Source organism: Poecilia latipinna, unplaced genomic scaffold (assembly GCF_001443285.1).
Source record: "Poecilia latipinna isolate Pla-1442-1.1 unplaced genomic scaffold, P_latipinna-1.0 Scaffold906, whole genome shotgun sequence".
NCBI lineage: Eukaryota > Metazoa > Chordata > Actinopteri > Cyprinodontiformes > Poeciliidae > Poecilia > Poecilia latipinna.
The window spans coordinates 160,073-177,228 of record NW_015113522.1 but is presented as its reverse complement, the minus strand read 5'-3'; the positions used below and the strand labels follow the sequence as shown (position 1 = coordinate 177,228).

Sequence of the window (17,156 nt, the reverse complement as noted above, 5' to 3'; positions counted from 1 at the left end):
CCCACAAGTGGAACCAATACTAAAAATATCTCTGCTATTCTTTTTAGAAACTGGAGAAATACCAGGGCCTCAGAGAGGAACTGGAGAAGGCCTGGAAGGTGAAGACCACAGTGATGCCTGTGGTCATCGGGGCCCTCGGGGCAGTCACCCCCAAACTGGAGCAGTGGCTCAAACAGATCCCAGGAACAACATCAGACATCTCAGTCCAGAAATGTGCAGTTCTAGGCACAGCCAAGATACTGGAGGAACCCTCAAGCTCCCAGGCCTCTGGTAGAGGACCCGAGCTCAGAGGATGAAAGCTCCCAGGCCTCTGGTAGAGGACCCGAGCTCAGAGGATGAAAGAGACCACCCGCGGAGGGTGAGAAGGGAATTTTTTATTTATTTATTTATTTATTTTTTTTTCTTTTATGAACTTAAAGGTATCAAAAAGTCCACGTTGGGTCCCAGATTACAGCGGTGGAGGAATAGTGTGTGTGTGTGTATGTGTGTGTGTGGCTGAACTTTCAGAGAGTACATGCAGTCTACAGTTGTCATTAGAGTCACTATAAGCTCTTCATCGTTTCTACACTGTTTCCCATTTATCTCCTTCAGACCACAGAGAACTAATGGGGTTTGTGCAAAACCTGAGGGAGTGGAACGAGGCAAAGGGAGGAAGGAGCAGCGCAGAAGACTAAAGAGGGGAAGGAGATCATTAGAATTAGTTTTAGAACAAATGCTAGCATTAGCACTGGGATTTATTTTTCAAGCGCAAGCTTTAGTATTCTAATGAGTTGTATTTATTTTAAGCGAGGTTTGTCTCATTAATGTTTACACCGTTTTATTTATTTATTAAAAAAAAACAAAAAAAACAGAAGATGTTCCCTGAGGTAAAATGTCAACAGCTCTTTTTTTTTTTTTTGAAGCAGAGACTCATTAAAATAAGTGGAACACTTGCATTATTGCACAACATGGAGGCATAACTAAAAAAATGTGGAACTAGGCATAATCTTAAGCGAGAGGGAAAGAGATTTGTTTAAAAGAAAACGTGACAAAACTTTTGAGTGACGCAAAATTGAAGCGTGTAGGACAAAGCGCCAAAAAGCTGACAAGAAAACAAGCATGAGATTAGAGAACGGAAGACTCTCGCTGTGAAATAAAGACAGACTTTTGATGTTTTTAATAAAACGTCTGCTAAAAAAGCATGCTTTTCTTCAGTTAAAGCACCCAACATAAGGCCTTACAGCAAAATAAAGCACTGTTAGCGTACCTTCTGTTGCCAAAGAGCAGCTTTTCCAAGTGGACACACACACACACACAAAAAAAGATGGGAAACTTCAAATAAATTAAATTAATAAGAAAAACAAAGAAGATAGGTGATGTGTCGCAGGTGTGAGATCCATCCCCAGTGACTGTCAAGAGTAAGGCACGGCAACGCCTCAGTTATCAGTCACCAAGCAGATAATAAGCTTCCAGAGAGGGAGAGGATCATGGGCCACTGACACTGGTCACTCTGCTTGAACACCACAAGAGCAAATCAACGGAGGAGAGGAAAAGGTGAGGCAATGCAGAAAGAGGCAGCGTCCAGCAGCACCAGAAATCCCAAGCAAAGCACTGACTGAAGTAAAATAAAAGCCTTATGGGCAAGGCAAGTGTGACTGATTGAATGATGCTAATTATTATGATAAAAAAAAAAATATATATATATATATATATATATATATATATATATATAGCAAAGAAAATCACATTTGATGATTTTCCGAAGAGGAAAGGGTAAATGAAGCGCCCGGAGCCAGGAATCAATCAACAATATGCTTCTGTACAACTCATCCAAATGTCTCAAATCTTCCCCTGTCTCAGATGCCACACACTGCAAATCATTGTCTACATCGAGGCTTAAATTTTCCCCGAAATGCAACCACTCTATTCTTACAAAAGAGGACTATTGAACAGGTAATGTCAACCACAGGATATTGGAAAAAAAAACAACAACACACTGTTCATTTGGATGAATAATTAAATTAATTTGCAATAGACTTGCAGATTTTAATTATACAATACAATTTTTTTTTTATAAATATGAATTTAAAATTAAAATCACAAATACAAAACTGCTGAAAATTCAATGTTTTTTTAATTTTATTTTTAACAAGCGTATCTGCTGAAAAAGGTTGAGATGCTGTAAAAGAAGGATCAGTGTTAGCTTAAGAGTACCGGAGTATGAGTGACAGTCATTGTTGTAAATTAAATTATTGATGGGAAATAGTCTTCTCTTTGAAACCAAGACACATGTTACAAAATCAAACAAGACAGCACAAGACAGGGAAGCATTCCTTTTCATTTAATGGTCTGATAAACAAAACCATGTATGAACGTTGCAACATTTTTAGTCTCCTTTGAAGAAGTTTGACTAATCTTCAAAGTCGTTGTTCTCCCCACAGTCTTCCCGGCTCATGAAGCCATGACATCTTTCCCGAAATGTAAAAAAATAAAAAATGTTCCTAGACATTGTAAGCAGTTCTGCACAAAATCAGATGAATATTTTTTTTTTTTTTGGTTTGTCCTTCCATTTGTTTCTATATGATACACAGTGCACAGACTAAAGATTTAAGAAACACTGAAAAGAAATTTACTGGAAAGCAGAACTAACTTACCAACAATCAACAGCATTTAACAAATATTCATGAAGTGAGACATGTAATAATTGGGTATATCTCCACCGTATGACATGTAAAGTGTCAGAATCCAGGGAGGCATAGGATGTGAGTGGGGTGCGATACAGAGAGGTGCTCCAGGTGCTGTGCTGCAGGGAAGCATGGGAGAACAATGATGCATGCATGGGTGTGTGTGCGCGTTCGTTTGTTGCTGTGTGCATGACTGAAGGCCTCTCTCGGCTGCTGAGTGGTGGACACAATTATTGATCTCAAAAGAGATGCCGAAATAACCACTTATTGCTGTCCTTCACGCACAATTGGATATAGTTCACCTAGCACAACCAAAACAGTATTTGATGGCAATGAAATAAAGGATATCTGTAATCACATCATAGCCGCAAGGTTTCATAATCAAAGTATTTCAAGTTAACAAAAAAAAAAGGCTGGCGTTAAGAATTTGCTGGTACATAAAAGCCCAACCAATGATCTGTCTATTCATAAATCCTTACAGTATGTACACTACTGCCTATTTTTTTTACACAGAAATAAGAGACAGACCTGAGAATATTGCTACCTTACACACAAAGACCAATACTAATGGATGAGCTTCAACATGTGCCGAATGTGTGATTTTAGGCAATACAATCTTTATCTTTGAGGATCTCACGTTTCTCTGCATGTACAATTCTAAGTGTGGTTAGGGTTATGTCTGACTGTCATTATTCGATAAATTCACTCAATTCAAAGATGTTTTTTTTTTTGTTGTTTTTGTTTTTCTAAATTTTCATGTATGAGATTATGTCGTTTCAAAAACAGCGACAGTAACTGTGGATGGCACTGCGGCTAGGGCAGAGGTTACGCTCATCTACATTCCCGTGACTTCCAGTAGGTTTAAAGCCTCTGTAGCCCCAGAAGAAACAACCTTGCCTCAAACCGCTTCCATCGCACTCTGCCTTCCTAATGCCTTCTTGTATTTTTCCTCACACACCCCCTGAAACTCAGACAGGAAACAAAAGACGTGTTTTAACACACCTGCTGCTTCAGCTATCGCGGGTATCCAGCTACCGGTGAGGATCCGGGCTGACGTGACAGAGGAATTAGCAATGTGAAGAAAAATTTGTTACACCGCTTGCTCCAATTTGTGTGCTGGGTCTTTGAGGCCAGCTGAGAATTGAAAGGGAAACAGAAAGACAGCTGCAACTGGCACATGCAAAGCTATAATGTCTGACAACAATTATGAATCAGTATTTGGCAGACCTTATGTTTTGTGTAATGGCATAGACAAAACAGATTTAGTAATATTTTTCTCTAAGGGCACCTATGGCTGTAGTAAACACTGCTCTAATGCTTGTACTCACAAAAAATAAGGAAACATTTACTGAAATCAAAAGTATATTTAAAGGTTACTACTAAATCCTCAAAGATTGCTTAAAAAAAAACAAGAAAAGTCTCTTTGTAATTCTTGCAAAAAATAAATAAAACAGTAGATCAGCTGGAGGAACTGACTCATGCAAAATCTCTGAGGCATTTAGAGTCAAAAACTGAAACAGATAGATGGTGCTGCAGTGTTCTTTTTTTACCTCTACCGTGGAGAGAGTCATCATTATCCAACTGGCACGGTTAATGTCGTCGGCAAAAAGACAATTGCCTATTCTTATCCGTTACCTAAAAGCCCAAACACACACACACACACATACACACAAACAAAACTGCACACACCCAAATGTGCACTTTCCAAAGCAGTGCAACACTGACTGCTGCAGTTGATCTTGTATGAGGATGTCAAACACACTTACTTTGAGAAGATCCGGGCATGACAGCTGTGATGTGGTTGCAAATACCGAGATGAAACAGAATGCTTTGATTGGATGCGTTTGTGGGGGCAAAGTCAGGACGGACCAAATGCTGCACACCAACGAACACGTATGAGAAACAGAACATCAATGAGAAAAGACATGCATTAAAAGGAAAAAAGAAATTAAATAAGAGCAGGAACAAAAGTCGATTTTAAAAGAAAGGTGTGTCAGACAGACTTGATAAACGACACAGGCCAAATGCAGATATGGAGATGTTTCGTTACAGGTTGAATGGGCCGTATGAAGGAAGGAAAGGATATGGGCTGGAGACCATGCGAATGCACCAGTTGCGAGGACAGGTCGTCTGCTTGAGGCAGAAGAAGACCACGGGCGCCAACTCGGGGAAGGGCAACACAAACGTGCTTAAGTCGCTCCCGATGCTGACGTCGTCGTCGTCGCCCGGACCTACTTCCTCAATGATGTCATCTATGTGCACTGAGCCGTATTCCTCGCTCTGCCCCGGCCGTGCTGAGGAGATACTCCTCAGCGGCACAGGACACTCCTCACTCGTCATGGTACCCCCGCTGAAATCTGAAACCGAAAGAGAGACGGCACAACGACATCAGGAATCTCAGCGAATGAAGGAAAACAAAACGTCCTCAGCTTCTTTTCAATAAATTAAAATATTACAAGACAGATGAGGAAACTTTCTCTTGGGAAATCTGGCAATCATATGAGTTTTTTTTTTTTTTTTTTTACATGCCTAGAGATGACGTGTGGTGAATTGGTCCTTTACAAATATACTGCAGTCGAACTAAAATTCATTTAAAAAACAAAACAAACAAAAAAAAAAAAACGTGTCCATATGCATGGATGTAAACTGTAAAATAATGCTGCCACAACCAACTCGCGATAGTGAGTAAGCCAAATTTACAACATCAATGTTTCAATTAAGGCTTCATGACCAATAACAGAAGGACAGTAGCTGCTGTCAAAACAACTGCATCTGGTTTATTTATTTTTTTGCTGTTGTTGTTTGGTTTAAGGTGGCAGTAGTTAGATTTTATTTAATATAAAACATTAAGTTTAACTGTGAGGCAGTTTTATAGAATTTATGTTAAGTGCATATTCAAATGTGGAGAGGGAACTTTTGTTTTGTTCCACGGACCATGTGTTGCCCAGGGAAGCATTGGCTGGCGCACTTAGAGCCACATGGGCATTCAAGCTGAAGAAGCTGTAAGAAATTAAGCTTTATTCCTCTGGAGTCAATGCAGCTAATGAGGTACAGTTTTGTTTATTTGTATCTTTTGTTTATGTAAAGATGCCATTTATTGTGAACTGATTTGGGTTTGTGTTACTTTGTTACTTTTGTTTGTAGTTCTGACGGCATTTTTTTGGGGACTTAGAAAGACGTGACTACAATAAATGGCTGTTGAAAACCAAGAACTGCGTTAAGCTTTGATTTAACTCGAGAGGAGTAACAAGAACTAAATGAATCAGAAATATATTTAAGGGACAAGTGGTAAACACAAACTCAGCCACTGTCACAAAGTTACACAGAGTTTATTTTTGTTTAATGAAGACAGAAGCTGGCATGTGAAACAACTAAAAATATTGAGGTACTCAAGTATAAACAAAAAAGCAATCAAAGTTTTAAGGAAAAATTTTAAAACCTTTGGAACACCAGATCAACAAAAAGAGTCAGATCCTCCAGTTCTGAGGCCATGGTTCTAAACTTAATGTATTCTGAATTAAATCATAGAGAGGAAAAGATGCAGGTTGACTTGGACCTCCTCTGCATAATGCTGGACGTGCTGTGGTCAGCTCTAATCTCTCAGTTTAATGGGCTATGGTGCATACGACCAAAAAAAAAGGGTTCCTGGATGCAAGGAACTAAAATGAGGTTCTCCATAACGTGTCTCTGCTCTGCCTAAGCGAGAATGTGAGGCACTCTGTTTTCTCGGAGTAGAGCCATTGTTCTTGTCCATTGACTTATCAGGATGCCTCCTTGGGATGAGTATTCGGTGGTTTGGAGGTCCAAATGAGACTCAGCCAGACACAAAACTCTGTAGAGTTGCCTCATTTCCCTTATTTCCCTGGAACAACTTGGGTTCCCCCAGAATGAGCTGGAGAGTCTCGCTGGATAAAGGATGTCCCGTTTTAATCCTGGACTTATTAAAACCACCCAAAGTCGACCTTGAATATGTGTAAGAAGATGGGGAGATGAATAAGCTTCCATAAAGATTTAAAACAATATTGACCAACTTATTAGAAGAGACATATTCGTCAAATCGTCAACTCACAAGACTAAGACTCGCACAGTTTTTGATGACTAAGTCTGGCACCTGCAACCGAAAACAGTGTTAAAGTGAAGTAGACGCACTGCATAAGAACCCTTGAACAGATTCGCCTCACATACACAGGGAGGTAAAACAGCGGAGAGTGAATCAGTTCCAACACTCATTGCACATTCATTGACGATTCATTTAACCCCACACAACAGAGCTGTGCAGCGGGAATAGCTTCCCATCTCCCATCACTAATCCTCTGAATGGATTCAAGTTTATCCAAAGAGACAGCAAACTTACACGTGTTCAAGATTATAAAGCAAAAAAATAAAAATAAAAAATGTCATTAGGTTTGACTTGTGTGCATCCCAATCTACAAATTTGAACGTAAACATGAGAAAATTAATGAAGTAAACTGAGTAAAGACAAAGGGAGTGAAATAAATCTATTATTTTGGCTCAGTAACCCACCCTATGCATTAAAACTGCAGGGCAGAGACCACGGCTTAAGTGAATTGATAGTAAGACTGGACTCAATGCTTTTCTCTTTCGTTTTAACTCACAGCCAAAGAAGGAAACCGGCATAAGGCAAGCTGCCAACTTATGGCCGGACATGTGCAGAGCTACCCATATGCATAGTTTTTACACATACCCACAAGTGCTAACACACACATTCTTACTTTCTTACCTTAACTCACAGGCAATATTTAAGCTTTTTTTTTTTTGCAATAATTTTTGTTTGCCACATTAGAATCATCTTTAAGACCCATGCATTATTTTATAGTCCTTGTAATACCCCTTCAATTTTGACATTTCATCATTTCAGACCCACATACTTTAATGCATACCTTTTGGGATTTGATATCGCAGACTAACTTATTGGTCCTAATTCTGAAGCCGATCAGCGTACTTTGTACTTTTAGTTATGTGTGTGTGTGTGTGTGTGTGTGTGTCATAATGTGTAGTGGTAATGTTGTGTTTGTGTTTACTACATATGTAAATTTAGAAACTGATTATTTTTCTTACTAATTCTTTGCAAAATAGCTCAAGATCAATCAAACTGGACGTAATCTGGTAACCAAACACCAGAGTTTTGTCAGTCAATTCTCACTTCGAATTACATCTGGACTTGCATTGCAAATAAATTATGCAAAGTTGAACTCGTTTTGTGAATTACGTCACTTGAATGCAGTTTGCTGCGTAGAATGTTATTTAGAGGCGTCGATTAAATGAATGTGTTTGGGCGCCACAGTTTTCCGATTTATATTTGTACAAAAGTTTGGAGCTCACGTATCATTTCCCTTCCACTGCACAATTACACACTAATCTGTGTAATAATACACTTAAAATGATTGGCCGGTTGTTAACACAGCAAATTGTCAAAAGTCCAAGGGCTGCGAAAACATTTGCAAGAAACAGTAAATAGAAAATTTCTGCATAAATGTTCATATTTTAAGCAACTCAAGTGATAACGCTATAAATACACAGCATGTAACGTGTTTGGGTGTGACTTCTTTGTGTGCATGCAGCTCAGCGGCACTAAGAATTGGCAGGAGAGTGGGCTTTTATAGGGTAATGATATTAAAGGCTATTCATTACAAGCTAAGAAAATAGGACAGCAGTGATTTAGTGGCCTGCACTTCAAAGATAGCCCTGTGAAGAGATGCTGGAATGGAAGAACATGGTAAAACTGAGAAAGTCACCCTCCTCACATAGTAACACACTGATACATTAACTGTCTACGAAGCTCTGTCTAGTAAAACTGTGTATCCATTTATTATCTCATGAGTGCTGTTTGTGCTAATAAATGCAGCCTCTCAACCCGTGCTAGTGTTTTGTCTTTTTCAAACTGGTATTTTTAATTAGCTTTGCCATGACAACAGCTGTTTCCTTTGGAGGCAGGAAGTTTATTCTTCCTCTGTTGTGCTTTATTTCCCTTGACAAACCTCTTAGGGAGACCCCGCAGCTATTACAAGCAACTACAATTAAGTCGAAGACAGCTCTGCAGAAAATCTTGAAAGGAGTATGCCCCTGTGTGTGAATCCTCTGTCGTGTTTTTTTTTAAATTATTTTATTTTTTTTTTTTTTATTACATAAATTTATGGTAAAGACAGCAAGTAGAGCTATTTTATCTTAACTGCGTTAAAATGAGGGTAATACGTTTGTCTTCTTTTCTACGATTCTCATAAAAAAATAAAAAAAATAAAAACACTCCTCTGTTCTGTGTTTAATAATGACAACTGATGAATGTGTGTGACACTTGGAGTGTTGAAGACCGGATACGCAGAAGGCTCCAAATGATGGCTCAGCACTGACACATGAGCACATTCACACCTTCGCAACGTACACGCTACGGCACATTAGCACCCTTAATTGAGGTAGCAGCTATACAGTCACCCATTTAGCTGCACTATGAGCTAAGGCCTGCAATGATGCCACAAAAAAATAACTCGCTTCCCCCTCCCACACACATCCACTGCGACAGTCTGAGACAGATGCAGGAAGAGGATGGATGTACAACAACAGCAAAATCATAACAATGATGGTTTGAGGCACACAGCGCTGTCTTACAGCGTTTCCATAATCTGAACACAAAAAACTTAAAAGGAAAATGTAAAATAATGGGTTTTTTACTTCTGACTCAATGCTTTCTTAAGAGATCAAAACCCTCATATACGAGGCTTGAGGGATGGAGCTCGTTTTAATGATCTCATAGAGAAATGAAATGTGCTGAAATATAAGTTTTACGGTAAAGAAAAAAGGGCCGTCAATAAAAATCTGGGATCTCAGTGTTGCTTGTAACTCTTCCAGTCATGTTTGTCTGTTTTCTTTTTTGCAACCCAGCTATGACGCACACCGTGTGTGCTAATTGAAAGTCAAAACTATACAACTTGGTAACGGCGTCAAATCCAGTCTTAGATGCAGTCAGAGCAGCAGTGCTATTTGCTAATTGTTTCCAAAACTACGTTTTCTCTGCCCTTTGTCCCCTCCAGCTCAAACACACAGAGACATTCAGCACAGTGTGTGTGAACGTCTTAAAGTGGTAGAAACCACCAGGGATCCAAATAAAAATATTTATTTTTTTAACTATTAATCTTATAATTAAGTAAAACCATTTTGGATATGAGGTAAACGTTTGGACTTCCTCCACCTTCCAAAATGTTTAATGTTTGCTACATTGGCTCCACAATGACTGAAATTGAACTACCCAAGAAAACCGGCACAACAAGTGGGCACGGGTTGATAACCATCAAATGGTTTAATAACATACACACGGGCCACTTTAATTCGTATTTAGTTAAAACAATTTTATTTTAGTTAAAAATCTAGTACTACAAAGACTGACTTAGGTGTTATGATTTACCAGCAAACTTGTTGTCCAGCAATAAGAAAATGAGTAACATGTTGCCTCTACGGAGCTTTATTCATTTGTTTGTGAAACAAATGAGTGGAACCTGATGACTTGGGTAAATTCATGCCTTAAAATATCATGAATCTCTCATTCACTTAATTTACTCAGCACTGACCCTGCTTAATTTAATCTCACACTGTCAGAGCACAGTGAAGGTGACACACTGTTATCAGCTGCGAATACACATGCGTGATTTACAAAGAGAGCACACATTTCTGGGTGCCTGGACTGAAAACATAATGAGAAAACGTGAGCGCATCCCTGAGGATTGGTACTCTCCCTGAGGTGGTTGTATCTATTTTTTTTTTTTTATTATTATTTTTACGTGTGTGTCAGAAGTAACATAATGTTCCATAGGCTCGTTTAGAACGCAGACATTGTTTAATGAAATTAGAGTCAATTTAGGATGTTATTTTTTGAACGTAATTAAACCTTGTTCACGTGGCAAACGAGCACACAGCCTAGGCTAACCAGTTTAATAGTTGGGTGATCAAAACAGCAAATTGCTGTTTTAGTGAGACCAGTATAATCAATGATAAAGTAAAATGCACTCAAAGAGCAGCCACTGATGCAGAAGCCAACACTGAATAGTGGAGCTGGCTTTTTGACAGCACCGTAAAATTGCCCTATAACTGTGATAAATGTGCCTTTCACATAAAGGATAAGATCATAATCTTTGCTCTGCATATTTACCTTGCCGAGCAAATTTTAATATGTATAGTTTAGAGCCTTTATTATGTTTAAACTTGTCAGTCCAAAATTACGCTGGAGCGTTATGCGCATTGTAAACGTACTACGATAAACTTTACTTGACAGCCGAAAAAACAAAAAAAAAAAATAAAAAAAAAACAACAATGGCTGCCTTTTTATTTCATCCTAACTCTAAATCAGTCAGACAGTTTTCGCAGTTGTTTTAGTTTCATATACAAAATATAAATCCAAGCTTCAGGTTCTCACAGTACAACAAAACAAATTGAATATTGTCATCACAGTTTATTTACATATAGACTTGTATCTGTGCCCAATTCCAGTCCTCGAGATTTGATCAAGGCATGTAGAAGAGACAACGTATCTAATAGTTGCAGAACATTTTTTCTCCAGGACTGGACTTTAACGCTGCTGAACCAATGAAAACAGAGGTGTGAAAACCTCTGTGTTCGATTTTGTTTAGTTCTTAATTTAACTTAAATGTTTTAGATAATCAAAACAGTTTTTAATGTGCCAGACAACCTCTAAACCGACTAACTCTCCCCTCATTGGCAGCAGCATGTGTAATGAAGCTTTTACGGTAACTGCCAGTAAGATTTTTATATCTCTTACATCAGTCTGAAGGCTTGAATTTTGGCCAAGCTTTTTTTTTTTTTTTTTTTTTTTTTTAATTGGAACCACATAAGAGGTTTTCCTATCATCAAATACCTGTTAAAAGGCAGACCACAGCTTTGAAACCAGATTCAAGTCTAGGCTTTCACTAGGCCCCTTGAAAATTAACAGAAGTGGACTTTCTGTGACGCTGTTGAATCATTGTCCAGCTGCATAACCAAACTGTACTTTAAGCTTAGAGCGAGCCTTTTATTATTCATTTACCTTCATATTTTGTCATGAAAAAGTCAGGGTATCATCAGTTCAAGCAGTCCAGCAAATAAGCTGCAGACTATCACTCTACCACCATCATGTTCAATAATTGATATGATGTTTTTTTCTTCTTTTTTTTTTTTAGATGCTATTAGCTTTATTCTGGATGCAACTGGAAATACAACTTTTTTCTTTTTTTTTTTTTTTAATGAATGCATATATTATTTTCCCAAAAGCCTCATCAAGAGGATTTTTTGCCATGCGAGATGGCACTTTGTGTTCTTTTTGGTCAGGTGATGCCAGTGGCTGCAAATTTTGTCCCGTCTCTTTTTGCGAATCCGCCTGAACCTTGAGGCAGATTTGACCTTAACTGGGGCAGATCTAACCTTTTACGACTTCCTGGATGAGTTGTTGATGTGCCCTTCAACTGATGTAAACTGGTCATCTACTCTTGAGAGGGCTAATGATTGGTTTATTCTCTTTTGGTGAATAAAGCAGAACACATGACCGGTGACATCATAAGCAGTCAAACAATTTTCCTTTGGTCATTTTGCTCAAATTCAAAATTACTTGGCACAATTTGCAAAAAATATTTAATAGAATCAAACTACCTATTGTATCTGCATCTCCATATCGTATAGGGTAACTGATCTTTTTGATAAATGTGGTTTTCTGTAAAAGAGAATGTTATAATTTGATCCACACCGATAGTTTTGTCAGCTGGTCTCACACAAAAATACCTCGATGGTGTCATAAAACAGCAGGACGTGAGTCCTTGATGCGCTTGACACCCTCTTTGTGTTACTTGCTCTACTCTGAACCCATCAAGATCAAAACTCTCCTCTTTATAACATCAACTTAAAAAAGGCAACCCCTTTTCTTAACAAAGGGCAAATGACAAGATCATCTCTGCTGAGCATATAACTCCATATGATCCATATAAAGACAGTCAAAAGCAAATGTCAGGTAGAGCAGACTTGACAGACTCTTTTGACTCTGAGTTTTTTGTTGTCACCTTGCAAAGTTTTAATAAGTTTGTTACTTCTTCTCAGTCAAACTCTTGTTAAAGTATTTTTTTTTCCCGCAGTATTTTCTATGCTTGCGTCTCATTTACTAACTCGGATTTCTGTCCATCAGTGGGTAAAAATACCAAGCATTTCACTGAAATTGCTTGTTACTCCCACAGCCAGACACTTTAAGGTATTTCCATTAATAAGTGACATACGGGTGTCAAAACCACATTTTGCCTCCAGAAAAGCATAATACAGACTCTGCAGCCATCTTGGCCCAGCCATTTGTTATGGATCATACTGGCCAGTTGGGCAGGTTTTTCGTACACAACCATATGGTCTGTGTGAGAAGCATTTCATTAGACCATTTGGAAATAGCAGGTGATGAAAAAATAAACACTCATTTTCACAAAGTAAAACATAAGTGAATGGATTTTACAGTCACAAACATCTCGCATCATGAGACAAAAATGATATTTTTAAACGAGCAATGATTATTTTTGTACTCTCAGGAATACATCCGCTTATTTGCACAGGCACAATCTTACCTCACATCAAAGTAAATTTCAGGTATCTCATTCATTAGCTGTGAACAAAAAAAAAAAATAAAAAAAATCATCATTATTAACTAAAATAAAAGCTTTAAAAACTGTTGTTTCCATGTAATTAATCTATATAAGTCTCATTTGGTAACTGAGATAAATTAACTTTTCAATAATACTACATTTTATTTACTATGAATGTATTAACTTCTAATACATCTTGAGCTACAGTACGAGTTGGACTTGACTGGCCAGCCTTCATTGTCGTCCTGCTTTCCTTTGACCTTTCTTAACAGATACCAATCACTGCAGACACGCCACACAAGCTGCAGTTTTACGGATACTCTGGCTCTCAATTTTAGAAAAAAAAAAACAACCTCCTAATGCATCCCACCCACTATCATTTGTTTGATCTCTCTGTGATCATGTTGTTATAGCTTGTTAATCTAAGACAGGCCAGTGGGAGCCGACTGCCCAGTGTCTTGGTGCAGCCACTCTCTGAAATATAATTTTGTAGCAACTCATTTTTAATTTCAGGAGAGAATAAAAGATTCCCTTTCATTCCTGTTTAATCAAACACCTTCTTAAGGGACTGTTATCTGTTTGAGTTTCTTATCTCGATACCCTCTTTAACCTTTCCTTTCTTCCCTCCCTCGCTGTTACCCTTCTGCAACTCATGCCTCCTCTGAACTTCTCTCCCTCTCACAGCGTCTCCTCTTTTCATGATGAAGAAGAGGACACTGCGCTGTGTGTCAAAAATCATCTTCAGAGAGTTGCTGCCAGTGGATTACACTGAGGCAGAGGCCCCATCAGTTTAATCTGTTTTAACAGCCTTGGCTCTAACCAAGCGTATGAATACTGAGCGTGTCTTTGTGTCGTTAATCCAGCATGACTGCTCTGTTTTTATAAATCCTCACCAATGCGGTGACAAGCTATTGCCGATGCTAATTCAATAGTTTTACAGCATGAATAAGCGGAAGCGTTTAGCTGTAGCATCGTGCTAAAAGACTGCAGAGTATGGGCCACGGGAAAGTTCAGACGCAACGCCACAAGTTAATTGGTTGGAAGGAAGACTGACAGGTCGGCAAATGAGCAAGAGAGAAGTGAGCGGAGACTGTAGCCCGTAAATTGGATCGGAACTTGCTTCATAGCATATCAAAAGCTAAGTGTACTTAATAGTTACAATTCTATTCAGAGGTGCTGCAAGAAAAAGCACGCTTAAATGTGCAAACTGTATCTAAACTGCAAGGAAAATGTTGATTTGTGGTGTTGTTTGCTATCAAAACATCCTGTGTGTCCTGTTCAACAGATATCGAAAACATAACGTAGTCTACTATCTAAGCAAGGTGGGATATTTTTTTGAAAGTGAAAGGAAGATTTGTGTCCACATAAAGACGTGTCAAAACATTGCTAAAACGTATTTAGGGCTGAAAACCAGTTCTAGCTAAGCACATGCTCCTCATTGTTGAACATGCTTTATGTCTTCTAACAGATTTAGACAGAACAAGAAATTAAAATGGATTTTAGATGCAATTTTATGGGCAGGAAACCAAGAATATTGAAAAAACAAGACATCAAGCGTAAAGGTTTAAGGTATTAGACTGTAATCAGAAGGTAATAAAACGGTGAGTAAATTGTATCAGATGTTTTGGTAAATGCTGCATGAGCTCCGTATTATGGGATTATTCATGAATTGCTTGATATATGTGAAAGTAGAAAAAAATGAACATCAACAGCAAATAATAAGTCACGGGTTGGTTTTCTCATCTTGGTGAGGAAGTGAGCTACCGATCCACATCACCCCAAACAAATTGTCCTGACAGTGAAACCTGGTGGTGGCAGCATCATCAAGTGGGGAAACCTTTCTTTCCCCAGCTGAGAGGCACTGATGAAAAAAAAACGGAAGAAGGGAAATACGTGAATCCTGAGAGGAAAACCTCTTAGAGGTTTCAAACGACAGAGCAAAAGTTCACTTTCCACCAGGAGGACGATGACCCTCACAAAGCCAGAGCCACCATGGACTGATTTAGATCCGAGTAAATTAATTAATTAGAGAAACAGAGTCAAAGTCCACACATAAATCCAATTAAAAACCTCTGGTGAGACAGGAAAATTGATGTTCACAGAGGCTATTCATTCAATCTGCACTGACTGAGGACATGTGCACCGCACTAATCAGATTTGTATTTCCAACAACTGCAAAGCATACATTTTCTTCCACTTCACCATGCGCGTAGTCTTCAGAATATTCCAATAAGACACGGCACTGTCTGAACAGACAGTAGGACTTTCTGCAGTGCTTGGGGTAAACAAGTCAAAGGTCAAAAGACACCAACTCTGGAAAACAAAATCTACGTATTCCAGGAAGATTTGGCACAATGAGACAATGTGTAACAAGTGAATGTGAAAACACCCAGACAAGATGTTAACATGGACCATGTCAATGTCAAAATATGTTTATGTTGAAAACATGAAAAGATCTCCTCTTAATTTGGTTGTGCTGACTTAGGCTGCAGTTTGTAATAAAATCTTTGCTGTTCAACCAGCAGAGCCTTTTTCTTGAATCATCACCACCCCAACATCTTGAAGACACCGACAGAATACACCGCAACACGTTATTAACTGAGGTTGTAACGTGACATAATGTAAAACAAAATCATAATGATTAAGGGATACTTTTGCCAGTCACCATGCGGTTATATGGGCTATTAATGTATGTGTTTTTGTGGGACTCAAAGTAAGGGATATGCTGTTCTGAGGATTTAATATCAAGAAAACAGAGCATTTGAAAAACCAGAAATAAGATCTGACAAAGAGATCTGAGAAGCAAGGCAACTTTCAGCAGGCAACCTATCAGCACATCTAGTATATTTTGTAACTTATGTAAATGAGTGTAAATAATGTGGGAATGTGGGGTTCAGCACTTAGTTTTCCATGTGTATAGTGAAAGTATTCCTCCGCACTCGTCTGTGTGTTATTGACTGATTCATTACACACTCCTCCAGTTTCCCCAACGCAAATCCATATTGGCGAGGGAAGGGTGGTCCAATAATGCTGCCAATGATTTACTATTAGAGCTCTAGCTGTCATTCGTTCATCCTGATAAATGACAAACATTTCCCCGTGGCTGCCGGTGTGTGAGCCAAAGCGCGCGCTGGGTAGGCGAGCCAAATAAAACAAACGGTCAATCTTATAGGTTTACGTGCCAAAGCTTCCACTGTGCTTTTGCTGGCCATGTGCGTCGCCGTGTTTCCAATCCAAATCCGATCCTCACCGTGCGCACAAACAATGGTCGCGCAACTGAACGCAATCAATCCAAATTAGGCACAGACCAGTGAACTTGCTGCAGGTGCACGTGCATTATGTGAGCCGGCTTTGGACGCCGTCGTCCAACACAATTTTTCGCTTCTGCTTGCTTTTGCTTCACAACCCGAGTAAAACGAATGTGGACAACAGAGGCTCTCATTGTTATGTGTTTTAATAAAATGGTTAAAAGCACGATTGCGTGGGCAATTTTAAAGAGAACGAGGCTGCGCCCCTCTATTTATGGAGGGATTCACCAGATGTGATAAAGGATGAGCAGCAGTAATGACTGAGCTATTCCTCTTCTCCCCGTAGAAGGCAAAAGGCACTGAGTCGAACATCTGTTGACACCCTTTATCTTTTCTCCCCCTGTCTCCTCACTGCCTCTCTTCCTCCTTTCAGAAATCACTTTTGCCACTGCTTTCATGCCCCGACAGGAAGCTGCCATCCAAAGTTTGAAAACTCCAGCAGAAAGGGCGGGAGGTGAAGTGCGTGTTGGAAAGAGTACGTGTTTGTGTGTGTGCGCTGTTTTTTTTTTTTTTTTTTTTTTTTTTTTTGACTTTGTGGGGGGGGGGGGGGGCCCGACACAAAGGGGGAGCGA

The 17,156-nt window shown here is 39.0% G+C and overlaps 1 protein-coding gene across 1 annotated transcript in view; it reads right to left on the bottom strand.

The window, feature by feature from the left end:
* The window catches only part of LOC106957472 (voltage-dependent T-type calcium channel subunit alpha-1I-like), a 116,801-nt gene that overhangs the window by 63,157 nt on the left and 36,488 nt on the right, over nt 1–17,156 (bottom strand). Inside the window, exon 2 of the mRNA XM_015048844.1 lies at nt 4,750–5,020. Within this exon, the coding sequence (XP_014904330.1) occupies nt 4,750–5,003 (254 nt within the window). The 5' untranslated portion in view covers nt 5,004–5,020. The remainder of the gene's footprint in view (nt 1–4,749; nt 5,021–17,156) is intronic.